The sequence below is a fragment of the Lingula anatina genome, chromosome 2, assembly GCF_051362555.1.
Source record: "Lingula anatina isolate TDL-2025a chromosome 2, LinAna3.0, whole genome shotgun sequence".
NCBI lineage: Eukaryota > Metazoa > Brachiopoda > Lingulata > Lingulida > Lingulidae > Lingula > Lingula anatina.
Window position 1 is genome coordinate 28811092 of NC_141768.1, and position 27561 is coordinate 28838652.

Here is a 27561-nt window from a genome sequence, read left to right on the forward strand (position 1 = left end):
ATTTATTAAGAAAAATAAAGTGAAACAACAAAAGCTATTGGAGCAAAATGTTGGCACAAATGAAAATGACATACGCTTATTCTTATAAACCTTTACACCGATACCATTTTTTTTCCTGTTCAGCTGCCTGACTTAACAAGGCTACTCCCAGTTTGCACAGATAGAAAATAACAGTCCCAGATACTTGTAATATGGAAAATTAAATTAAGATTAATTCAGATTAAATTTGAATTTAATTTATATTAGAATCATAGAGTTGAATTATAATCCTGCCTGTGGGTCTTAGAGATACGTACACATGATCTTAACCACAAGACTAACCATGTCATATGAATTGATATATATAGTAGATGCAACAAAGATCCTTTTTGACCACAACTTTTTTTTTACTTTTAATGTAAAGAATGTGTTTTTCTTCATATATTTTATGGTTGAACTTTTTCTAAACCACATTGGCTTTCATTAATTTATTGCCTTTTTTATCCCATCCAAGAATGCAGCTACTGTACATTTATCCAATATTTTAGTAAATGTTTTACTACACGCTATTAACAATACTATTTCCCATACTGTTTAGGTCATAATATACAGCACTTCTTCTCGCCTCTTTCAATAAGAACCATGACCTAGGACACTGTTAAACAAAAGCAATAAATATGAAATAATTATATGTTTTAAGCATTCAAAAGAGTCTTTGGTAACACCATCTGTATTCGAAGATTTGCTATCTTTCGTATCTTTTATCGCATTATCATATCCCTATAGCATCCTTTTGTATTTCCTTGACCTCAAAAGGTATGTGTAGTTGTTACAGTTTTCTGGTTATACAACTTTCGCAATACGTATCACGTGCATTGGATTTATTGGCATTATTATTATTATCATCATCATTGTTATTAATTTTATAATTACTGTTATTATTTTTATTATGACATTCCGTATGCATTGTTGTACCGTACCGATGACAAAAATGTCACGGTGAAATACACTATCACTATCACATTACTTCGTTTCCGCTTCAGTTGTAACAACTTATGAACAATACTGATTCTTGTGGAAATATACGGCTATGTGTTTGATATACGAGTAATGTATAATAATAATAATAATAATAATTATTATTATTATTATTATTATTATTATCATCATCGTTGGTTACTGAGCATTTTTACATGTACGTCGGACCGGCTGTCGGACAACCGCAAATATATGGCCCCACTATTGTTATAAGCTTTCTCATTTCTATTATTTTTGTGCGACCTTCCATGACTTGTGCATATAAACCATAATCACAATGCTGAAAAACACCTTGATATACTTTTTATTACTCAATTGGAAATGGATTCTGTGGGATTATTGGTTAAATTTGGATAAAAATGTCATAATTCGAACAATTTGGCTATTATATCGCATGAGTGGATAGTTTGTGTGGCAAGCCGACGAGATGCGCGACAAATCTACGTCCATAAATGACGCTTATCAACCATATATCAATATGTATATTTTTATATTACTCATCATCAACCAGAGATTGAACATTTTTACATTTACAAAATATATTAACGAATAATGAATAGTTATCCAGTAAATGTATCTCCTGGCTTGGTATATGATATACACATACAGACTTAATGACGAACTAATTACAAAACAAAAATTATTTCACAATCCACGTACTAGTACAGTGTTGCACTCATTGTGTGACTTATTGTAACAACTTACAACTTTTTTACATTTTGCAAGGCTTATTCCTGTTTTTATGGGCCAGTCCATTGTGCAAAGGAAACCAAGATGCCGAGAAATTTATAACATTAAAAATCTAAAACATAAAAACCAGAGTAAACGAGCTTTAAATATATATATGCCCTGACTGTTTGAGTAAATGGGTCTGAGAAAACTTCAAATGGCAGAGTTTGTGTGCACTAAGGCATTCCACTGAAAATTAGCAACATATGCTTATCTTATTTCTTTTAAAAAGAAATTAGGAAATCTGATGAAAAGACCGATTCTAAAGGCTTTTTCACCTCCGGCATGTCTCCTTCGAGATATAATCTTAACGTATGTAAAAGAGTGGGAAAGAGCAGAATTACGACTTTCTATCAGCAAACGTAGAGAGTACCACCTAGTTTTCCACAGTCAAGTTCATAAACTCCAAAGAGAAAAAAGTCACAGATCCTCTTTTATCCAGTCAAAAATAATAAATAATACTTATAATCATAATGTAATAATGATAATAAGGGGAGGGAAGGGGCGGGGAACGACAGGTCCTGCATTTTGAAGTGTTTTCAAATCCTTGCCTAAATCCAACAAAATGACAAGCGTGACGTTTCCCATCATTGCAACTGATTGACAGAGGTAGCTGTGCTAAGCAATCGCGAGTACTTGCAAAATACATAATATCAAGTATGTATTGCCATTTCCATAATAATTCTAAGTTTAACTTTTTTTATTTCCTCTCTATCGAACATATAATAGACACACAATAGATCCATTGACTTATGTGGATACATATCACAGTGTGTTTGACGTACATAGCTTGATGTGATCATCAATGGCTACTGAACAATTCCATAGAGCAATTTGCAGCCATGAAATTGGTACTCTGCCTATCATCAAATTTAAATTGCATCCCTAATTGGTTTGTTCAACAGGCTAATTTAGTAAATTACCCCTAATATTTGTTACTTTACTGCCGTATCAATTGTCCTTGGGCTACATGTCGTGTTACTACAATAAGGTAACTATAAACAGCATCTCTAAACAAGTTCCCATTCAATTGGGATTGGAGCCCGTGGTTTAATATGTGTTAAATATTGATTAACATTCGATAAAAATGTCATGGTTCGGACATTATGCATTTTATATCGCATGGGTAGTTATTTTCTGACACATCACGGCGCGTTTCAAGATATATAACGACGCTTAATAGCCATTTATTAAGATTGTTTTTCTATCGAATGATATACAATTTGTTAACCCTTAAGGGAGACCTGGGGTCAAAACACACCACTTGAGTTTTGACAGTGTCAGAGAGCCGATCTTGTTTGAATGTTTCGTGTCTTTATTTCATATAATCATCCCTTAATTTTGACTTGTTGGCTGCACAAACATACTTATCGATTATACGTGAGGAATCCACACAGAAACCAATAGAAAGTTTATACTGATTTTGTGTACCTTACCTGATTTTGTGTACCTTGGAAATAGGATGCAGTGAAAGATTATTTTTCTTGTTATTCACAATTTGGATTAAAAAAAATCAGAATGTGAGTTATTAACCTGATCAGACAGTGGGGTAAAGCAATATATGTAGGCCTACAACATTTAAATGTTGTTATGTTGGCAACCCTGGTTTGATGAGCTAACGTTTTAATCTATTGAAAGACAACTAAGTGAAACACATGAAGGCATTTAACGTTTTCAACATTAATCTTCGGTAGTGTAGAAATTAAACATCTGTGGTAAATTCTAATTTGGAGATGACTGCAGTCGGATGTGTCACAATGTATGTTTTTATCAGGTATCTTTAAAGATATGGTCAACCACAATGGTTTCTTTTCCGTATCTTTTTATGTAAACGCCAACATATTTGGATAACTATTTACAAGTAGGCCTACGAATCCAGGGGCTTCAAGGTTCAAAAGACGTGGTGAAAAATGGGGTCCGCCCCCAGTAACCTTAAATTTTGATTTATCAAAATCTTCTTCTTCCAAAATAGTGTTGGGACTTCATTTATCTTTATGATTTTTTTAAAGTATGAGTCATGGTTTGAGATGCATTGTAGCCATCCTGGATGGAAATCGTCTTAGGTGGCCTAGAACGAGACTGTCGGCACTTTCTGATGTCCATGAAGACGTGCTAGAATTCGCGATGAGGGTGAAACTGTAGGGGCCTACATGCCCCGCGAAAGTCGTTTAAGGAAGGAATGTAAAAGTGACACGCGAAAGATAGTGACTGATTGTGCAATAAAGTGTAATTTAACAGGACGCACACAAAAAAGCAGTTAATGTCACACGCAACTGATTAAGCAAAGTAGATTCAGGATTTCGATTGGTGGTGTTATTTTTAGGGTGGTGAATGAACATATTCGGAAATATAGGTCCCTACTTGTAGTTTTTTTTAAATACTTGAAGGCCTACATGTAGGCACGACACAGAAGTATTCGGCCGGTAACTGCCAAATAGAGAAAAAACTTCATCATTATTTTCATAACTATTGAAGTTTAAAACAGAAATTGAGATATAGGCCTTCTAAGTGGAAGGCACCGGTAGGCCTATAACTTTGATGATCCGACTGTACCGACTTGTACCGGTAGGTTCTGCACATACAGCAGGGGCGTTAAATTGGGGGCGTCTCGATAGTCCGAAGGTTCATTGGTCCGAAAAGTGGTAACATTTTCATCTATTTTTTAATCAAGGGTTCATTGGTCCGAAGGTTTTATAGTGAATATTCGGACCAATGAACCTTCGGACTATTGAACCCTCGGACTAATATGCTACAGCCCCGTTAAATTCAGACAGCAATTTATTTTGAGCACATAATTGGCGAAAAATGCCAACGTCAACAATTGTCGACTTTATATAAATAAATCCTGTCATTGAAAACACTGTATATCGAAACACAGTTTCCGATCATTTTTGCCATCTCTACATCATTGCAAGCTTCCATGTATGCATGGTAGGGCCTACAATATGTTAAGGTATATTAAAGGGGTCTATTTGATATGATGGTGTTAAATTAGATATTAAATTCTAATTAATGTGATCAATTAGTAAAACTAGGCTACTTACATGTAGATATTAAATGCTAACATTTTATTACTGTAGGCTACCCCTACTTGATTCTCTTTGAAATGAAAATTTAGAAATTGTCCCTACATGTAAGACTGTCGCCTCTTGAAGATTTCAGAAGTAAATAGGCCCCTATCGATCAGGTACTTTCATATGAGGGGGTTTATAGTTTTAACGGCTGAAAGATATGAAATGTCGGATACAGGTAAGTAGCTGAAATAGAGAAATATAGGCCTAAATGATGCATTTTCAAACCCGTATGGCATATAAAACTACCAGTAGGCTACTTGTAGCAAAAATCTAGAAAAGGCTTTTCAGCATGTATCGCAAACACGACATTCATTCGTTAGCACTCCTATTTACAGTCCGTTTATTAGATCTTAGTTACAGTGGATTATCGGTTTTTATAGCGAACACATAGGCCCTATTAATACTGTAGGCCTATCAGAAAACGTCAATATAGAAGGAAATTAGTGCTAGATTAGCAGTCAAATTAATAAATAAATCTCACATTAAAATCAATATTCATTCATTATGATAAGATAATCTATGCATTGTTTGATGCTAACTGTTCTGAGACTATTGTATGATAAGCATGACACTAAAATAATACAAAATTGGTTTCGCGAAGTTCGCAACTATTTCACAAAATAAGGCTAAGTCAGTGTTCTACATTTCTGCCTACTTCCGGTTATATGTCCTGTGATTTTCATGGCATACAAAATACAACAAACATTTATGAAGTCATGCTTTCAACAGTAAAATGAGTGTCCGTGGATGTTGGGTGATATCAGTAGATAGTGGGGAAGATGGAAGATCAACTGGAAAGACGTTGTTTTCGAGGTAAACATGACTTTTCAATACTGAGCCTTAGGGCCCATAATAATGATACATGTAACAGCTACAGTACCTGTGCCCCAGTAGTATTTAGCAGTTGAGGCACTGCATTTGTGGCTAATTATTTTTATGTGTTTATTTGCTGTGACCCCTCTTCCTGGTTTGCTGAAAATTTTGCAAATACACGTATCTGTACGCTGTCCTTATTTGACACTCATTTCTTGGGGGGGGGGGGGGGAGGGGGGGGGGAGGGGGGGAGGGGGGGGGGCATCAGTTTTCGGTCTTACCAGTACATGGTACAAGGGCTCGTTCAGTCCGGTGTTAGAAAGTCTACAGGCTTTATGTAAAGTCACTTAAAATGTGTATGTGGTAGTATGTGGATAAATGCTTGGCATTTTATTTGTCTAAGATAGATGGAATAAAAAAGACTAAAACATTATCAAACTGGTGTGTGAACCAATACAAAAGATCTCTGAATGTTAATTATACACGTATACTACAAGATGTGAGGGAGGACACATAGTACATTTTGCCAGGACATAGATATTAATAGACCCGAAAGTTTGTAACAGAGGTTGGAATGGGGCCTTACCTACAGTAAATACCTGCATTGTACATTGTAGCAGGTAAGGCCGAAAAAATGAGGCAAGGGGGGATGTATTGATGATCTTTCTCTGCCAAAATGTATATATTGCCAAAATAAGTACCAGAATATCTTAGATATAAAGGCCTATTCTCTTTTATATCTGCCAAATAAAATGTAACTTTTGTCAAAATTATTTTCAAAATAAAGGGAAACAAAAATAATTATTTGAAGTTCAAAAGACAAATTTGATAGATATGATGACTTACTTATCTTGGTATGATACACGAGTACCTTGGTGTGGGTAAGAAACAAGGCCCTAAACTAAGACAAAGGGGAGGGGATCTGGGTATTTTAATTTTTTTTATTACAGTGTTATGGTATAATACTTACTGGTATGTCATAAGTGCTGAATAAAAATATGTATAATAGTTAAAGCTGACAATAAAGGATATATAACTTGAACAAGTTAAGCTTTGGAAGTATACAACCAAATAATGAGTTGTTCTGAAATTGCCATGCTATCACAATTTTTTAAAATTTTTTACAGAATCTTCCCGAGTGTAGAAAAGAGGGCCAAGCTGTGTGCCAATAGTGACCATTATGTTCCTTTGCCAGATACACAGGTTTTCCTGGAGGATCTTCTCAATGAGCTTGGGATCCAGTTAACTATTAAAAAGGTTCTATGTTATTTTATAAATATGTGATACATGTTTCTTCACACACACACACACACACACACACACACACACACACACACACACACACACACACACACACACACACACACACACACGTGCATACATGCACCCACATGTAAACTTTCATGCATTTTTTCTATAAAAAGCTTGTGCTTAAGCTCAAAACTTAGGTAATGATAATATAAAAGTACAGGTGAAAATGATTTTTGTCTTATGCTATTGAAAGTATTGATTAGGATATTATAACAATGAATTACTAACATACTTTAGAATTATGAGCTGGAATTGAAACTTTTGCTTATGGGGTTAATATAATGAATTGGTGGTAAGAAGCAAGAAAAGAAAAAGTCAGAGCTAGATTTTTCAAAAGCATACATGAATCATTTTATTTGGATGTATTACCATTATCATTGGTAGTTTCCTCCAAATTTTTCAGACCTTACTGTTACATGGCCGAAAATACCACCCTTATCCTCTTGAAACTCCAAGATCCATTGCTTTTTTCACCCAAAGAAATGACATTGTGACAATGTGAATAAAACATAAAGACAAATTCTGTTATTGTGTTTCAGTTTATTGGATCAAGAGACAGCTGCAAGAAAGTTGACCAAAAGCCTGTCTTTGGAGTTCATACCGCTGCTGGGGTCATATGGCCAGTATTAGTATTGGAGCAGGTATTAATTGAGTTAACTTTGTTTTTTGCAAAAATAATCTTGGAATTTATCACTTCTAGAGAGCAGACATGCTGAAACTGTACGTCCGATCGGTCATGACCGGGAAAATTTGTCTGGACCGGTGAAAAAATTGGACTTGGTCAGTCCAAAGGACTAACAAGAGTTTTAAGAACCACAATTTTGAATTTACATTCATCATTCGCCATACTTCACTAATAAAATTATGTAAAACCCAAAGCATTTTTCCTCTCCATTTCAAACCTGTCACATTCACAAACAAAGTAAGCTACCTAATCGTACTGGTAGTATCTGCCTCAAACAAATAGGGTGATTTTCGGTCCGACAAAAATCCATTTGGTCCAGCAAATTTTTCATTACTGCCTGTCCAAATGTCCGGCCATTCTGAAAAGTTTTCAGCATGTCTGAGAGAGGCAGCAGTGCTCTTTTGTTGTTGTTTTATGAAAGGCAATCTGGTAAGACGGTTTTGAGTGGAGTTTTTGATTGCAAGAGGTGGCATTTATTATGTAATTTCATATTAAGCTGTTATAGTAAAAAGACAAAGCAAATGCTGTCATTTCTATGCTAATCATTCAGTTTTTCTTTTTCTTTTTTCTTTTATCAAGGCTGGTTTGTTGTACTGTTGTGTGCCCCTTGTAGAAGTTGTTGGATCTTCTTCCCAAGTTTCTTTGATTCAAATGTAAGTAATGAGATATGTTATATAGATGATATTTGATACAATAGAAATAGATAGTGAAAGTTGTCTAATTCCTAAAACTTGCTTGCTCTAGTGCATGTCTATCTGTAAGTCAGTATGCAGCTTTGACAATACTAAAAAAGGCATGGAAATATAAAGGTTATGATCATGATAAGACATATTTTTTTCTAAAAGAAAATTTCTGAAAATCTTAAAGAAAATTCAACTTCAGGTTTCTTTTTAAAGATGCAAATAAAGTTAATGTTGATTCCAAACCACTTTTTCTAATTTCTTATACGACTAGAATAAATTAGACATCCCAAGTCATAAATAAAATTTATCTCTCATTCATCCAAAAAATAACTTTAAAACTGCACTTCTTCAAATTTTGGCTGTTAATTGCCCTATTTATCTTACCCTCCAGTTCATGAAGATCCACTAAACAACGTAGTACTGTGCATGCATTGAATAATCATCACTTTCACTCCCATACGCGCAACCTATACAAATGAGGGATATTTAGAGCACAGAAAGCAAGAAGAAAATATCAGTTCAGATATCATTTTTTGGGAAAAAATGAAACAGCGTCCTGAGCTACTTCTCTCAGTTACCAGACTATTATTTGCAACTGTGGTGGCATTTGGTCAGGTTCTTTGGCAAAAATTTGACTTAAAATGCATCTTTAAAACAGTTATTCATGGTCAGTATTATTTTAGAAACTTGCAAGACAGATTTTTGTTGTTTTAGTCCAGGTATTGCTGCTGGCTACAGTTTGCTTCTTGGAATAGCTGATTTTGTAGGCAAACCACAAGGAGAGGTCCTCAGTGAGGTAGGCATACTGGTTTGTGTAGAGTCAAAGAATTCAAATCCACTTGACGTATTCAGTTAACTACTGCTTAGATTACTGAGTATATATGAATTTACATTTTAGAGGTTCACACCAGTTATAAAGTAAATTATTTAGACTAAAACAAATGTGTAAAGCCAGTAAAGCTATCAAAAATTAGTACTACTAATTGTTCTAGAAAGCAAAAGTTTTATTTAGGTCTTCAGTAATCAACTCTTCTCATATGCTTTGTTATGTATAATATTTTGAAGAAAATTTTCATAAGCTGGGTAATGTAATAAGAATAAAGTAATTTTTGTTCAGTGAACAGCTAATATTGAAATATTTTACTTCCAATATTTTGATGTCTGTCTATAGTATCTTCATCAGGGAACGAGGCTATCCAGGTGAATAGCCTCTATACAGGAGATTATACTCCCCCCATCTACTGCCTTAAGAAAGGCAGGTATAGGTCAAGGAGGTCAGATGGGCCATCATTCTGTTGATACAGGCCCCTGTCTTCTTTATGTAAATGGCTTCCAGGACTATCCTATAGCTTTCTCTTGGTTCACTATCAATCACTTTGATTTATTCATGAATCTGGATAGCCTCATTTCCCAATGAAGATGTTCAAGTCAGATACCAAGAAAAATTACTTTATTTGTATTTATAAATACTTTACTTTTTACCTAGGATTTTCTTCGCTGTCAGGTATTTTTTGTTGTTGATTACCCAGTGATGATTTCAACATTCATTTTTTTCCAACATTTATTTTTCCTAGACCTCCAGTGTGATAGCAGACTTGTACCTGTACTTGAGTTGTGCAGCACCATTTGGTACACCCCAAAATGTACAGCCAGACATTGTACGCACTACGCTACAGGCCAAAAACACCCCAGTGCCAAAAGATAAGGTACATCAGGATAATTATAGGAGGGGACATTGCACACCTGTAAAAGGTATATCAGGCCCGTAGCCAGCAATTGCAAAAGGGGGGTTCTTTTTCTAAAAATATGGACCTTTTGTAATGAAACCTTAGTTTTCATTTTACCTAGATCAAATTTACCCAGAGTGGACCTTTTTCCAGCAAAAAGTTTTTTTTTCAAATCCCCTGAACGGCTACAGGCCTATATATACATGTGCATATAATGACATATTATCATATATTATGTATTATATTTGTATATATTTGGCATTGTCACGAAAATAAAATCAATTTAACTATCATATTTATATCTGCTAATACATACAGCACTGTGTTTACATTGTTCAGCTGACATACAAAAGGCAGTCATTCGTGGATGGACATACAATATTAACTTGCAAAATGGTTAATGGGCTGTGCAAATTTGGTCAAATTGCTCCCAAGAGTTATGATTCATCTTGCTTAAAGAATGTGACATATTCATCAAATTGCAATCACCAGTATACATTATTGATATTCTCAAGGGAGATATCTTTTGAGTGGGTCCAGACAGGGGTAATGAATGTTGAGAAAATGAACATTATGGCAAAATATACATAAACATATACATTAGGAGTGTACATTACTTTCTGAAATAAGTTTATGGTTGCAGATAAGTATATACCAGGAAGACCACAAGCATATGAACATATTATGCAAATTTGCATCATTCTGGATATCGTTACCACAATAGGGGCAGTTTAGGTCATTGTTCACAGTAATATTTTACAAATGTACCTATAGCAGTTATATTACAAACAACCTGGTGATTTGGCACTCTTCTTCTTTTTTTTTTTTTTTTTTTTTTTTAATAAGCAAGTATTGATATTTTAGTGGTCTTCTTTTGCCATGTTGCATGTACAAGAATGCATATGCTATGTGTGTGAGTTAATGCTAAGATTCCCCTTGACTCCAGCCATATTCAAAGCTTCTCTAATAAAAAGCACATATAAGTCATAACTGACATCATCAGCAACCCTTATCACGCCTTTTAGAATCATATCCTGCATCTTATGACATTTAGATAATTTTAGGGTGAAGTTTTACATATTAGTGTTTTTATACTTTTATATCCTGCATCTTATGACATTTAGATAATTTTAGGGTGAAGTTTTACATATTAGTGTTTTTATACTTTTAGCTTTAGACTACTAGTACTAGTAAGTGTTAGCATTTCATCTGGTATGCCACTATGAACTGGATTGAATTTTGAAGTTATTGTCATGCTTATCATTGAAAGCAATTAGTAGAAAGTAGAGATTCTTCTTCAAGTTTACATTTGTTATTTTAGTTATCATGGCAGATTTGGAAAAATAGTTGTATTGATAAGTAAATTGCATTCCATGATAATAACCTATTCTCTTTATGGTGGCACCCCGTCTACCTTGTACCGGGGAACTTTTATACCATACTTATTAAATTGAAATGTTGCATGCAAAGGACCATATCACAGCAGGGTGTGAGTAAAAGACGCCTTTACTGCGAAATGAGCATATGGATATACTATTACGTGAGGCACTAGAACAGGCATGTGCTTTGTTGAAAGTAAGGCAGGACTGTTTTACAGTGTTCCACCGCACATCAATTATCAATTTATGAAGTTTGCAATAAAAAAGTGACCCACAGTCAGAAAAAAATTCTGATCATCTTCTGTGATTTCAGTCATTGTTTATATGCAGAAATTATTAGATAATAATATGAACTTGTCATTTTTCTATTCTTGATTTTTTCATGTGACAGCAACCTGCGTGGAGGCCAGTTGCTTACAAAGGAAAACCCAACATTTATTTTGCAATTACTGAGCAAATAAAGGCAGTGCAAGTGAGTTTTTTTTAATCTATGTATTTGATGTTCAGCAAATATGCTTTTCAAATTTTTGATAAAGAGATACATGTGTTTAAACATCTATATAAAACATACTTACTGAGTACCTCTGTATATACATGTAATAAATTTAAAGGAGATAAGACCAAAAGATGGCAAGTGTGGAAAAGTAAAAAGTATGCCTTGAAGCAACCAGTCAGCATATGCTAACCTCTTCATTTTAATACATTTATATATATATTATAAACCCATGAGAATCCAAAAGCATGGAATTAAGTCTTTACCCTCCCCTCCCCCCCCCCCCCCCCAGACCCCTTAAATGAGAATATTTGAAGATTATTTGACACATTTTGCATAGAGTGAGAAATATTTGTTTCGAGTTAAAACCAACTTTCAGCATTCAGTGAAAAGATACCCAGGTATTCTAATGACAAAGGTTACTTACCCTCTACCAGTGTCACAGGTTGATTTTTAATATGATATTCGGAAATAGATCTCTGGCTAAATCATTAAACAATTCTTTCCATTGGAGAAAAGTGCCTGTAAATATGCTGTGGCCCTGGTAGAGGGCTTACAGTATGTTTGGTTGAGAATGGTCTTTATCTAAATACGTTTTTACTACTCTTTTCAGGAATAGACTGTGCTGTGCATCTCTAATTTCTGATATCTCATATTTCAGTATGACAGCTCTAGCATCAAAGATGTGTGGGATTTATATGGCACAGTCACATGTATGGCAGAACTAGAGGGGATCAAACCTGAAGTCAGCGTTCCTTTCACTTGGACAGATAATGGACAAAGTCCTACACTGAACAAGTTCCTTTTTCATCATTCTGTACAGTCAAGCACAATAGGTAGGTAAAAAAAAACCATTCACAGCGATCCACTTTCAAGACGACTGGTGCAAAATCTGTGTGTCATGGCATTTGGTCCTATGAAAATTGTGCTTTTGGAAAAAAAACAAAATTACAGATCACAGCCTTCTTTAGCGCATGTATATTTTGTGTATAGATGCCCCTTTATGTGCACAGGTACACAAATCATTAAATGGTTTATTCCACAATATTTTGCATGTGTTTTGCCCACCTTACTCCCCATTAATGCAGTGATATATGGCTGCAAATGGACCAGGTCAGAGGAACAATGGAATAGGTGCTCTTATGCATTGTCGGTTCCCAAAGTTAGGCTTTAAAAGTATTATCGTTTTTTTTTTCAAAGATACCACTCAACCAAGATGTTTCTCAATAAAACAAGTGCAGAAACACACACACAAAACACAGAACAGACAATAGTTCATTCTATTATGGTCATATTTGGTATCTTATTAAGATGTTAACGTCCTGAAGTGGTGCCAGTTCAGACATATTAACCCTATAATCTGCTCAAGTTATATTTGCATTCAGTGGATACCGAAAATTTCAACAACGGATTGTTATAAGTGTGCAAATGGGCACTTTTATGACCATTGTGCTTTGTCTGCACAAAAATAAGGTATTTCATCACCCATAAGAATCTTTAATTCCCTCATTTAGTAGTTTGAGCATCTGTTGACATGCATAGGGCTATTTTTGTTTTGGGAAATCTTGATTCTCATGCAAGTGGGTCAACTCGCCTCCATACTACCTATCTCTGTGGGCCATCTGATTTAGTTAAACTTGGTGAAAATATCAGCATTCTGTATATGGTATTATTATTGTGGTTCACAGCCTTTGTAAAAATGCATGAGAACCAATAAAGATTGTTTGAAAAGGGCAGCCAATATAATTTTTCTGTGTGTACCCTGGAGACAGTGGTACGGATGGCAGTGGGCAAGAGACAGAGAATTGCGTTTGCAGCCTATGTTGAGCTTGGTTTTCTCATACTGACAGTATAAATGTACTGGCAAGGGTCCACTTATATGCTGTGAAAATAATATTTCATATTTTAAAGTATTTAAAAGGATGCTCACAATGAAAGATTCTGATAGTTTTTAAATTTTATTTGAAACCTTTGCCATTATCCATAACGTTGATTACTCTTACACATGATGTTGATTACATTATTTTTTCTTAGGTAAGTTCTGTGTTATGGTTGCATTGTATAAACATGATTTGAGTCTGTTTTTCAACTTTGCCATAAACTGTCTTAATTATAATAAACCTTTATTTTTGACAGGCGGGTCAGAATGCAGGCTCGAGTTCTTCCCTCCCCCTGAAATGTTTGTCTTGTGTCAGTATACTGCTTCGGGGATAGATCTACCCATAAAAGGCTTTTACCAGATGAAGGTATTTATTTGTTATTTATGTATCACGTCCCTGTTGATGTGCAAAAAAGATTTGGAACACTCTCACTGCCTAATCTTCATTTGAGAATGAGGGATATTAGTTTTGAAATGTTTTGAAAAGTGCACAGTTAATGATTAAAAAGAGAAAGAAAGAAGGAAAGATTAATAAAAGAGTGAATAAGACATACACATACACACATGAATGTCTAGAGTCAGTTCAAAAGAGAGCCTTGAGAATTATTCGCCCTGGTCACAGTTATGATTATGCCTTAAAAGTTTGTAAAATTGACACCCTAGACAAACGTAGACATTTGCTGTGTCAGAGGTTTTATACAAAATTATAAAATTGTGAAAAGTTGGGTCATTTATTGCTTAAACACTTGTCCTTTACAAAACAACACCAAATTTTTACAACCAAAAGTGAAAAACAGAAAAATTCCTTTATTGATTATTGCCTCTTTAATTTGTAGTCATTTATGAACACCTTTTTATGAATTTGTAGTATTTTAGGAATAATTTATTGTTTTATAATTTAAAGTTAATTGTCAATTTTCTCTTAAACATACTTTGTACAACTTCAACCTTAGGGTTGCAATTTCACCTAATAAATTATTGTTATTAATATTATTATTATCATTATTGTTATTATTATTATTATATTGTTATGCACACAGGTTTTTTTCAGTGTCATTGAAATCTATAAGGTCTTTCAGCTTAAAAAACAGTTTCTTTTTGTTTTATTCTTTAATTTAGCTCAATATTATATATATTTTGTAGCAGGTAATGTCTTGATTTTTTTCATTAGGGAGATTTGTTTAAAGCTGATTTGCTGCTGCAGCTAAAACTTAAAGAACATGTCAAGAATACATTCCAGTACTGTTTTGTTCAACTTCCATTTTATAATAGGTATGTACTAGTGTTGTGTGTTAACTAACCATAGGGAGACAACTTTATCCCTCATTTTTTTCAGTATTTATTATTCTTAATTAATTAGTTGTTTTCTGAAAATTAAGTATTTGGTGATAGATTGCAGTATGTATGTCTTTGCCAGCAATGGAGCTTGATTATCAAAAAGTGCCGTGAGCTGCTGAGACTGTAGGACAAGTTGTTAATAAGAAAAAGCCTAACAACAAGACTGCTCAAGCACTCAGTTGCTTGGGAATATTTCCTAAATTAGAGGTAAATTTCATTAATGAGTCATTTTTGTCGTTTCATTTCCTTTCAACTTTTTAAAAAACTTTGTCATTTTTCATGCCTTGTTTTTATTCTTCAGCATTTTTTATGTACAGACACAGATGTATCTGGACATATAGCCCTCACCTGTGTCTGTCATCGCTGTCGTTGCCATTGCCATGCACTTTCACCAATAACACAATAAGTGGAAAACCCTTTAACCTTTTAGCTTTATACTTACAATACTAATGAATATTCATAATACACAGGAGTTTGAAAATCAGCATGATCAGGCCTTTTTTTTCAAGTTATACAGTTTTTTGTTATATTTTAATTTTTCACATATTAGGATTTAATGTTTGACTTTGAACTTTCATGGGCTTGAAGACCTTTGTTTATCACATTTTTGAATATCCATGATACTTTTATTTTATTATTAAAAATTGATAGTCAATATACTGTTAAGCATTATGTAATATTGTTTCAAAATTGAAGAAAAACCTACTTCGTGCACTGCCACCACAAACGTTATGAAAAGAAAACTGTGTTACTTATAATTTTTTAAACTTACGAGAATGATTCTAAAGATTGACATATAGCTCAAATTAGAAAACCAGCTTATGCAAATTTTTGTGAAATTTTCTTTTTTCTAATTCTGGCATTTTGTAAGTGTGAACTAGAACTGAACGGTAATCAAATTTTCTAAATGTCCATGTTATTTATAGTAGATAATTAAAAATTGGTGGTAACAATACTGTTAATCAATATATATTATTGCATCAAAATTGACAAAAAAAAAAAAAAAAAAAAAAACTAAACTACTTTGTGCACTGCCACAACAAACGTTATGAAAAGAAAACTGTGTTGCTTATAATTTTTTAACTTACAAGAATGATTCTTAGGATTGACATATGGTTCAAATTAGAAAACCAGCTTATGAATTTTTTTGTGAAATTTTCATTTTTTTTTCCTTCTGGCATTTTCTGAGTGTGAACTTGAACTCTCATGGGCCTGTAGCCTTATGCTTTTACTTACATCAGTATTACCTGTTGTGCTTAATTAAATTTTGATGTTGATTTTTCAGTTAAGCATAATGTATTGTTGCGTCAGAATTGATAGTATCCTGTTTTATGTATTATTTTTTCTGTTTTGGTGCCTTGCGGAATACAGTAACGTTCCATTATAGTATGTAGTGCATTTTTTTGGTTGATGTTTCTTTACCAGTGGTGAAATACATTTAGGATTAAAAATCATTAAGTTAATTTTTCTTTTCACACATAATACTTCATTTTCATACCTTTCTTCAAGAGCTTTTTCCAATGAACCTCCTCACTGCCAACATCTTTCTTGCCCTTGTCTGGATTTTTCTGAGCAGAAGGGCTACTGTTTTCTTTTTACCTGTCAGAACCATGCTCACCAGACTTCTCCTGCGGCTCCATCTTAGAGCAATTGTTACATCTGTGCCTTAGTTATGCTTCTTTATTCATGAGTAACTTGCAAGATTTTTTGAAACTTAACAAACAGTGCTAGAGATGAAAGCTGACAATTTCGGATGAGGTTGTCCAAAATTTAAATACAGAACTAAAAAAAAACATATTATTTTCTAAACAGTTCTGGATAGGGTATACCTTGGTCATTATGAGAAAACTCTTGAAGTTTCTTGAAAAATGAATTTTTTATTTTGCCATATTAAGCTCTTAGTGCACATTGTTTGCCTTTAAAATATATGAAATCATTGTCAGTTTTCAAAACCCATCAAATGTTTTAATCTTTTACGGAATGATGTTCCACACAGTCCATAAATGAAAAAATTAATTGACGAGTTGAGACTTGTTAGAAAAAATCCCATTGGTTTTATCCAGTGTCCAATGAGTACAATCCTCTCAAACTGTCCAGGTATCTGCTCTACAAGAACAAAAGTGGAGGATGTAAAACTAATAGGTAGCACAGCTAGTACATAAAATGTTATCAGTAACACCACCATTTTTACTATCTGGCTACAGTGATCACAACTGTTCATTGTCAGTCGCATTTTAGCTTGTCTCCTCAAGGACTTAATGAGCTTCATGTAAAGATTGAGCATGAATCCAGTTAGTAAAGCGTTGATAATGAAAGGAAACACTCTGCGGTAAATAATCTTGTAAACAATGGCCCAGTCCTTGAATTGAAAAATTAGGCAGAAGTCATTCGAGCTGTGTTCACAAGGAAGAAATCCAATAAATTTAGTATCGAAAAACATTGGAAGTTGATATAAAGCGATCACTGTCAGTAATACATAGGTCCGCCATCGCCATTTTGTTACCTTTCGAAACTCAATGCTTTTTGTAGGTTTGGTAATTGCAAGATAACGGTCGAATGCCACAAAAACTAGCAGACAAAGGGAAGAAAGTCTCGCAAACAGCATGATTGGCCAAATATAAACAGTGGTCGTCTGCATTGCAACAAAGAACCAGTCAATCCATCCCAAATAAACGTGCAGAGCAGGTAGATTGATGGAAAATATTGCTGTGATTAAAAAGACGTTATCCATGATGGCAGTCCAGGATAGTAGATAATCAGTGGATACATTTGCTCTCTCCTTGAAAAATACTATAAAAGACAGAGTGTTACAAATTATTCCCAGTAGGCTGACGACCAGTGATGCAAATCCTAGAACAACAGTGAGGTACAAGTTTAAGGCTGTTTGGTGAGAGGTGGTGCTGCTCACCAGTGTACTGTTCAACATATTTGTTGTTGAATTCAATTCATCGAATTTGTCAGAAAAAGCTTCCATAATGAATCAATGTGTAGTTGAAAATAAGCTATTGAACAAATAAGAGCCTGTTTGAATGATGACGATACTCATGAAGTCGGGCCTTTATATCAGAGAATTTGGCCTGGTCCATAACCAATCAGAGAACAGAATGTACCTTATTTGATTTTGACAGTAACAAGGATTCCAATTTCGCTTGACACATGCATGGATGATAGGATATAAAATGATATAGAAGCAGACAATGGCAATGGAAATGTGGAAGAGTAACAAAATCTCAGCTTTAACCAGTGTGACAAAGGACCACGCATAGAATAATGAAAATGAAGAAAATATGTAATGAAAAGGAGTGTGTCTTATTGAAACAATAAAGAAATGGATACCCGGTCTATTCGTGTCACCTTATTGACTGAAGAAAAACTCTTTTGTTCTACCATCACTTTAGTTCTATTCATACCTTTTGAGAAAGCTGATTTCAGAAACAATATATGGATCCACCTCATCTTTTTTTCTAAAAATATGTTGTTGTGCAACTGAAGTTAAATAAGGACAAACACTGACTCATCAACTTTGTTTTTATTGTAACATTTACAAAGTTGACATTTAAGATGGGAGATTTGCCAAATTTTTTCCTTTGATTATTTCTTATTTTTATGTACAGACACAGATGTGTCTGTACATATTGCCATCACCTGCGTCTGTCGTCGCCGTCCCTGTCGCCGTCCCTGTCGCCGTCGATGTCGCCGTCGCCGTGCACTTTCATCGTTAACACGATAAGTGGAAGACAGTTTTACTTTTTGGCTTTATATTTACAGAGCTGATGAATATTCATAAAACGCAGGTCAAGTTCGAAAATCAGCATGTTTGGGCAATTATTGTAGTATTTATGCTGTGTTTTCACTTTTTAGCATATATGCAACACTGTTAACACATTTTAAGGAAAACCGATAGGCCTGTTGTCATGAAACTCACAGGAGTAATTAATCTTACTAAAATGCAGATCAAGTTCGAAAATTGGCATGATCGGGCCACTATTTTAGTAGTTATGCTGTTTTTTTCACTTTTCAGCATATGTGCAACACTGTTAACACATTTCAAGGAAAACCGATAGACCTGTTGTCATGAAACTCACAGGAGTAATCAATCTTACTAAAATGCAGGTCAAGTTCGAAAATCAGCATAATCGGGGCATTATTTTATAAGTTATGCTGTTTTTAAACATTTCCTCAGATTCAATACTTAAGCATGTTAACAGTCTCATTATTTAACTAATAAGATTCGTAAAAGTGTTTGTTTGACATTTCCTGCATCTTTACAACATTGTTAGTTGATTATGTAAAAATGATGGTAAACTTGTTATCATGTATTGTATAATAGAGTTTCAAAAATGGAAATAAATTCATATCATTGCAGTTTGTCAGATTCATTCATTCACTATGTTCAGAAACTCAGAATGGAGGAAATTGGACATTAAACACTGTTCTATTGATATTTTTCCCATCTCATCAATTTTCTTAGTTGATCATATATAAATGGCAGTAAATTGTTAATTTTGTTATGTGTTAAAAAATTGTTAAAAATGGAAAAAAAAACATTTCAGGACAGTGCTGTCTTGTCTACATTTTGGCATTTTCAAGGTGTGACTTTGAAGTTCCTTTGGCCTGAAGACCTTTGCTAGGAACATTTTCTGAATATCCATGATACTAATATTTTATTATTAAAAATTGATGGTAATTATCCTGTTAAACATTATGTAATAGTGCATCAAAATTTGAAGACACCCCTATTTTGGACACTGCTCCCATGATGACCATTTAAGGAAAACCATGTCACTTACTGTTCTCAAACTTACAAGAAGAAACATGGGACTTAAATAAAGCTTCAGTGGGCAATGCAGACTATTTGGTAATTTTTTTTGGCAGTTAATCAGCTTTTTGTGAAAATTTAATTTTTCACATATTGGCATTTTCAAGGTGTGACTTAGAACCTCCACGGGCTTGAAGACCCATGCTAGTCACATTTTCTGAAAATCCACGATACGGATCTTTTATTATAAAAAACTGATGGTCATTATGCTGTTAAGCATTATGTAATATTGCATTAAAATAGAAGAAAACACAATTTTGGGTGCTGCTGCCATGATGACCATTATGGGAAAACCATGTTACTTATGAGTGTCAAACTTTCAAAAAAGAAACAAAGGACTAAAATGCAGCCTGAGTTGGAAAAGCAGTCTAATTGGCTTCTTTTTCTGGAAGTTATACATTTTAGTGAAATATTCATTTTTATCATGTTGGCATATTCATTGTGGGACTCGAAGCTCCCATGGACATGAAGCCAAATGGTAATCAAATTTTCTTCATGTCCATGCTATTTGTAGTCAATTAACAAAAATTGGTGATAATTATTCTGTAATTTATTATGTAATGTTACATCAAAATTGACAAAAATCTTTTTGCACTGCTACTACAAACATTATGAAAAGAAAACTATGTTACTTATTATTATTTTCAACTTACAAGTACGATTTGTAGGATTGGCATGCAGTTCAAATTAGAAAGCCAGCTCAAATGGGTTATCATTTATTATTGAATTTAAGCAGTTTTATGTGAAATTTTCATTTTTCTCATTCTGGCATTTTCAAAGTGTGAACTTAAACTCCCATGGGCCTGAATCCTTACGCTTGTTACACATTTCACTTACATTGGTATTACCTGTTGAGCATAATTAAAATTTGATGTTGAATTTGCAGTTAAGCATAATGTACTTTTGCATCAGAATTGACAGTAGCCTGTTTTGTGCATTGTTATTGTCTGCTTTTTGTCTGTACATTTGACAGCTTTGCTGCCTTGTTCCTTGTTATAAATGAAAACGAAGACAAAAAAATTTGTTTTGATCACATATAATGACGTCTTCAGTGTCATTGTGACAGAATTCCTCAATCCAATTCATCAGTACAGCATCACTAAATACATGGTTTATCTTAAAAAAAAAAAAAAAAAACTACTCAATGCAGTATTTATATATGCATATTTTCCAAATTATTAAATATTAAAGTGTGACATGCCCCACAAAAGAAAATAACTTCAATTTGTAGTCACAGCAGTGGTCACTGTGACCTTCTCTTGCTGCCACCACAGCTGTCAAGAGGGAGGGGTGTCAGTTTCTTAGAATTTGGTTTGAAAGAACGTACTCATTCCAAGCATTGTTCAAAACTTATCTGAGCTGGTTGTCAGGTAGTCTGTGACATGAACCACTGGCCTGACTGCCAATTCCAGTAAAAAATCAAACCTTGCCATTGAAATTTCTTGAAAACAGTAAGTTACTGGCATGACCAGGCTAGTGGCTTTTTTCAACTGTAACATGTAGTCCATTTCATTTTATAAATGTTCAAACCAAATGTTAAAATCTTTTAATTTTAAGAAACTTAAAAAAATGTTTTTATTTATATTTGTAATAGGAAGCCTGTTTAATCTCAGTGTGTTAATTAATGAATTTTTTTTTTGTGAAAAAATTGGACTTGGGCAAGTGAATTTTGGTTTAGGCCAGTAGATTGTCTGACCCTGGTGGTCCAGATGTCCTGTTAGTTGAAAAGTATTTGGCACAGACTGCATAGGACCATAGACATGATACAGTGAGTAATAAATGCCCATAGATTTTTTTATAGGGTTCAGATCCAGTAATCTTGATGGCTAGGGTAGTTGCCCAGTCCCTAGTGCTCTGTTGTGCTGGGCATTGTCATCTTGCAAAATAAGTGTTCTTTAGGTGCCCTGTGACAATTGGGAGGCAGGTGATTTCCAGAATCTTCCTGTATTTGATTTGGTATAGGTTTCCATCAATCACTACCAATGTCTTTTTATGTAGAGACATAAATGTGTCTGTACATATAGTCATCACCTGTGTCTGTCATCACCGTCGTTGCTGTGCATTTTCAGCGATAACACGATAAGTAAAAAAACATTTTACTTTTTATCTTCAAACTTACAGAACTGATGAATATTGACAAAATGCAGGTCAAATTCTAAAATGAGTATGATCGGGCCTATTTATTTAAAGGTTATGCTGTTTTTTCCTATTTTTTCAGCTTATATGCAACACTGCAACACATTTGAAGGAAAACTGATAGGCCTATTGTCTTGATACTCACAGGAATGATAAATCTTTCTTAACTACAGGTTGAGTTCAAAAATCAGCTTGATCAGCCATTTTTTCAAAAGTTGTGCTGCTTTTTGGCTTTTTTCAGCACATATGCAATACTGAAAACCGATAGACCTATTGTCTGGTCAAGTTAAAAAATAAGCTTGATTGGTTCAGTTTTAATGAAGTTATGCCTTTTGGTATATAAGTGTTTTTTTTTCTCACATTCAATTTTTAGGCATGTTAACAGTCTCATAATTGAACTAATAAGATATGTAAAAGTGTTCTTTTGACATTTTCTGCATTTTATCAATATTGTTATTTGATTATGTAAAAATGAAAGGAAAACCATGTTACTTATGTTGTCAAACTTACAGAAAAGAAACAGAACTAAAATGCAGCCTGAGTTGGAAAAGCAGACTAATTGGCCTCTTTTTCTGGAAGTTATACTTTTTTTGTGAAATTTTCACTTTTAACATATTGGCATTTACAGTGTGGGACTTGGAATTCACATGGGCATTAAGCCGAATCATGGTAATCAAATTTCCTAAATGTCCATGTTATGTATAGTAGATAGTTGAAAATTGTGGGTAATTTTATTGTGAATCATTATGTAATATTGCATCAAAATTGACAAAAACCTACTTTGTGCTCTGCCACCGCAAACGTTATGAAAAAAAATGTTACTTATTATTTTTTAACTTACAAGAATGATTATTAGGATTGACATACATGTACAGCTCAAATTAGAAAAACAGCTCGATTGGATTCTTATTTTTTCTTGAATTTATGCAATTTTTGTGAAATTTGTATTAAGGAGAAATTGTTTCCTAACATCTTGATACTCTCCTTTTTTACCTGCACAGGAAAAATGGGAGTCCACATGCTTGGAATATCTTTACTGTACAGGTGCTTGTTCATCCTTCTTGCATTTCCACACATACCAGTATCACTACTGTCAAACAGCTTTCACAATATTTGGTGCCCCGTTTGTATGACATGACAGCTTGACATGTAACTACCAAACCATATTTTTAAACCATATTTTTGTTTAACTTCAAATTTACATTGTTTGACAAAGAGACAGCCTTCTTTTGGAAACCGCATGACAGAACTACTTTTACGGTAAATATTAATTTTTTGAGTGTATATTATTGATGTTTCTTCCTTTTTGGTGTCTGTATATTTGCCAGCCTTGCTGTCTTGTTTTGATTGACTTCAGAAATGTGACTGTTCCTGTTTTTTTTTTTTTGCAGGGGATTAATAGTGAATCAAGATTGCACAGCCAGTCATGGCAGTGTCAGTGTATCACCCAGTGATGGCAGGACACTTGTGTGGAATGTAGGTTAGTATACATCTGAGACCATGTTCAAATTAAATATTTCTTACTTTTGGACTGGAGGTAGACAGAAATCCACTAATTAATGTAAATAGATTGCCTACAATTGTAACATTGGTCCAACCTTATTTTCTCCAGGTCAGAAATTTCCCAGCAAAACACTGGAAGTGTCCCTGAAGGCAGCACTTCTATTTGACAAGGCTGGTTCTATTAGCAAGGGGTTGTATGATGATCCTTTTTGCGTGGGCCAAAATGCATATGCACAGGTAAAACAATGGACTTCATGAAATAAATTGAAGGCAACTGCAAAGGTTTTTTAATTGTAAAATATTGCAGTACTTGGATTTAAAAACTTTGTAGTGGTTTACCAGGCAAAACTCAATGGATAATAAGTCTACAAAATGTTGTATTCTTATTTTTATGACCAGTTTTGTGCCAATGTTTTATTTCATAAGTTACAGATTATCCCAGAAAATGATTCCAGTATTTTGATATATAGCATTACTGTATTTTACAAGTGCCAAATTGTACATTACTGTGTGTGTGTGTGTGTGTGTGTTGAAATTTTGCATACCCACCTTCCAAAATCTGCAGAACTTGAACCAATGCTGCATTTTATGATATTAAGCAACTGTATCATGGAAAGTAGAGGTTCATTCCATGCTTGAATTCTTTTATTTTATAGGACTGTTTCAAACAAAACTCAGATAAATCTGTTCTCAAATGTCAAATTTTAGGTTTATTTCAAAATGACAGAATACACACAAACTGGTAGCATGATTGAACCAAAGACTGTGCAGGTCTCTCCGGCGGCTAAAGTGAAGGTTACTGTAGGTAAGGACACATGTGCTTCTTGTCTTCCATGGCCTTTCAAAAGATACACTCTTTCTCATAAGTTATTATACTGTGATACAGATGCATTGCCTTCTGTGGACCATAGTACTTTATTAGATGTGCAAACTGAATATGAGATATGGAAAATATACAAGATTAAAGGGATAATAACTCTTCGTTTTGGCCAAAAAATAAATTTTCCTGAAGTAAACAACAATTTTCCCATATTTACCAATGGATAATGAATCCATTTTTACATACAAAGTTAGACCCTGTTTTTTTTCTAAAAAGTTTGTTTTTTTGTTATAATGTCTCAAGAGATTATAAGAGAGTATAGCCATCGATGGAGGTCACGTGGTCTAAAGACAAGCTCATGATATCAGAATAATAGCTATAACTGCCGATTTTGTGGTACAACGGACTATATTGTATTTCTATGAGTTGTTCACAATGTTTTTATCATGAAATATAGATCTCATACTAAGAGTTATTATCCCTTTAATTGACAGTCGAGTCATGACACAGCAGAGTATTTCATTATATATCAGTCTGTGCCAAAGCCCTTTCGCCTATAGTCCAAAGCAAAAACAGTAGTCAGTAACAAAAGGCTGGACTTCAGTTTTACTTCCCCATTAGGCCTTGGGACAGAGGTTTATGCTCCAATTTCTATTATTAAACATATACACCTGTATATAATATTTAAACCTTTGTAAATTTTCTGTAAAAATTGAGAATTTCAGTTTTTACATGTGATATGTCTTGTGTTTGTAAATTAATGTCTAAATTCATACATGAACTTTTGTGTATGTACATGTGTTTACACATTATTTGGAAAGATCTTAATAGTCTACAAATTTATTTCGAATGAATAATTTTAAGCATGTAATAATGAACATATAAAACTGTATTATGTAAACATGTAGTTAAGATTTTTAAATATGTATCAGTAATATGGGAGTGTATTGAGCTTAATATGGGCCCAACAATGACTTATATAGAAAGGAAAAAATGTCATAGCCAGACCCAACAGCCTAAAAGGCTCATATTCTGTAAATTCTGTTTCAGTGCGTGAGTACTTGGCATCTGACTACAAGATATGGAATTCGCACGGAGATGCTCAAATGACATTTGCTCCTACTTTACCAAGCTGACAGACACCCACAGACTGAAGTAAATGATTTAAATGTGTTGAATGCTTGACAATCACTGTCACTTTGATGGTGGCTGTTTCAGGAAAAGATAATGAATTATTTTTCAGGAATATGAATTATCAAAAGGAAAGAGTTTACTAAAAGGCAAAAGGGGTGATTTATCATTTGAAAGTTAACTGTGTTTTGTGAATGATTGGCATTGTATGCCATGTTAAAATATTAAAAAACATTGTTAAAATGTTGAAATTCAAAATGGCCCAAAGAGATGTATTAGTGAGGTATGAAGATGATTTTCTTCCATGCGGAATATCTTTCTTAATAACTTGATTAATCCAGTAAGACATCAGCAACTAGTGGTAAAATAACAGATAAGATAAAATAGTTATGTTGAAAATGTCAAACAATATTAGATAATCAGGAGACAGTTAAAAGTTCTTCAACTAAGGTGTTAAAAGATAGTACTATAATAGTGCATGTATGTATCATTCCACAAAAAAGTGATCATATTTTAGTCAAGTTAATGAAGAAGACTGAGTGTGCAACATGTGCATGGCTGTTTTGTATCACTCAATAATTACTGTTGATTTTTTTTTTTTTGTAGAGAATACTGCATTGTTGAAGTCAAAATACTCACAAATATTGCTTTCTTCTTAAATCATGGTTTTAGACTGATAAAACATGTATCGTGAAGCTTTCCATGAAATAGAGGACATAACTGTCTTGACATCATCTTATAAATCATCTCCTTTGTGTCATGTCAAGCTCTGCAACTTACGTATTGCCTTCCTTTGTAATGTAAAAAGGATGTTACCAAATGGTATAAGTAATAACATTGCATGTTGCTTTGTTTACAAATATTTTGTTAGGTTTGTAAAAGAATAAATTTATACATAACCGTGAGATCCTATTAATTACGTATGATGAAGAAGATTAATAAATCAATTTGAAGTATTTGCAGAATTTCTAGAAAGTTTTGCATCATATGTTTATATCTCCATCCTTATAAGTGTGGGATCCAGTAAAGACACCAAACACAATAAATAGCTTTGTTGATATTTAGTCAGTGAACAACACTTTTCATATTTTTTTTACTCAAATAAGATATTACAATTTTACTTTAAGTAATTTACCAGGTAATCAGAATTTTCAGGATTGATAAGAATTATTAAACTATGACATGACCAAGGTTAATGGTAGCCAGCTAAACAAACAAGTTTTGAGGGGCTGCATCAATATACATACCTATACAAGTGGTACCAGAATGTGCTAGTGGTACCTTTACATTTTGCATTGATACAATTTTGTTATAGTCCTGTGGGGTTCAGGCAGGACATAATTTAGGTCATAGAAGAAAAGAAAAAAACCTGGGAATATGGCAATGTGATATCACCTATACTTCATATACATTGTATAGCAGCTTATGCATGCTAACAGTGACACCAGTAGCTTCATGTGTCTCTGTGAACAGCGCTGAAGAGAGAAAAGTTGATATGTTGTTATGGTTCTGAATACCAGAGTGTAAAGATCCTACCAACATGTTGTATGTGGTATTAAATGTTGATAAGATATGATGTCTTTTATCTGTACACATGAGGAAAATGAATTTGTGATCAAAGGTGTTAGTAGCAGTGACTGAACTTAGGCAGTCCTGAATAAATTGGAATCTGTGACATCATTATCACTAACGTGAAAAAAATTTAATTAAAAAGAAAGAAAAACAATCAAAGGAACGAGCAAAAAAAAACAAAAAAAAAAAAAAAAACGGTGGATTCCATGAAGCTGTATTAAAAGAATTGAATTGAAATGATAAATGAATTAATTTTAATGCACCACTATTTTTATAACATAATTATGTGGTGTATTATTAAAATAAGGTCTTTTTTACATTGATAATCCCACCGCTTTTGCAGGGGGGGTGGGTGGGGGGGGGGGGCTGGGACAATGCATTAGCAGACCTACTAGAACACCACTACATAGTGAAAAATTCTGGTATTAACGTAACTAAGGAATACAAAAGAA

General features: G+C 33.8%; 2 protein-coding genes across 2 annotated transcripts; one reads left to right on the top strand and one right to left on the bottom strand.

Moving 5' to 3' along the window:
• The first annotated feature begins 5466 nt into the window (after window positions 1-5466).
• On the top strand, window positions 5467-27218 carry LOC106165748 (AP-5 complex subunit mu-1). The gene is made up of 14 exons (XM_087005435.1): window positions 5467-5633; window positions 6761-6890; window positions 7484-7585; window positions 8209-8282; window positions 9027-9108; window positions 9887-10018; window positions 11810-11890; window positions 12573-12747; window positions 14048-14157; window positions 14962-15062; window positions 23475-23563; window positions 23696-23823; window positions 24295-24391; window positions 25457-27218. Exons 1-14 carry the CDS (start codon window positions 5554-5556, stop codon window positions 25540-25542), a joined length of 1467 nt encoding a protein of 488 aa, XP_086861561.1. The 5' UTR covers window positions 5467-5553; the 3' UTR covers window positions 25543-27218.
• LOC147763527 (FMRFamide receptor-like) lies at window positions 17038-18574 on the bottom strand. The gene has a single exon (XM_087005436.1). It carries the CDS (start codon window positions 18100-18102, stop codon window positions 17068-17070), a length of 1035 nt encoding a protein of 344 aa, XP_086861562.1. The 5' UTR covers window positions 18103-18574; the 3' UTR covers window positions 17038-17067.
• Window positions 27219-27561: the final 343 nt, after the last annotated feature.

Bases quoted from the DNA above. Each gene is read 5' to 3' on its own strand.
- LOC106165748 (XM_087005435.1), top strand. From the start codon at position 5,554: ATGAGTGTCCGTGGATGTTGGGTGATATCAGTAGATAGTGGGGAAGAT. The intron at 23,564-23,695 runs GTTAGTATACAT...TATTTTCTCCAG, and splicing joins GACACTTGTGTGGAATGTAG to GTCAGAAATTTCCCAGCAAA. The intron at 24,392-25,456 runs GTAAGGACACAT...ATTCTGTTTCAG, and splicing joins TAAAGTGAAGGTTACTGTAG to TGCGTGAGTACTTGGCATCT.
- LOC147763527 (XM_087005436.1), bottom strand. From the start codon at position 18,102: ATGGAAGCTTTTTCTGACAAATTCGATGAATTGAATTCAACAACAAAT.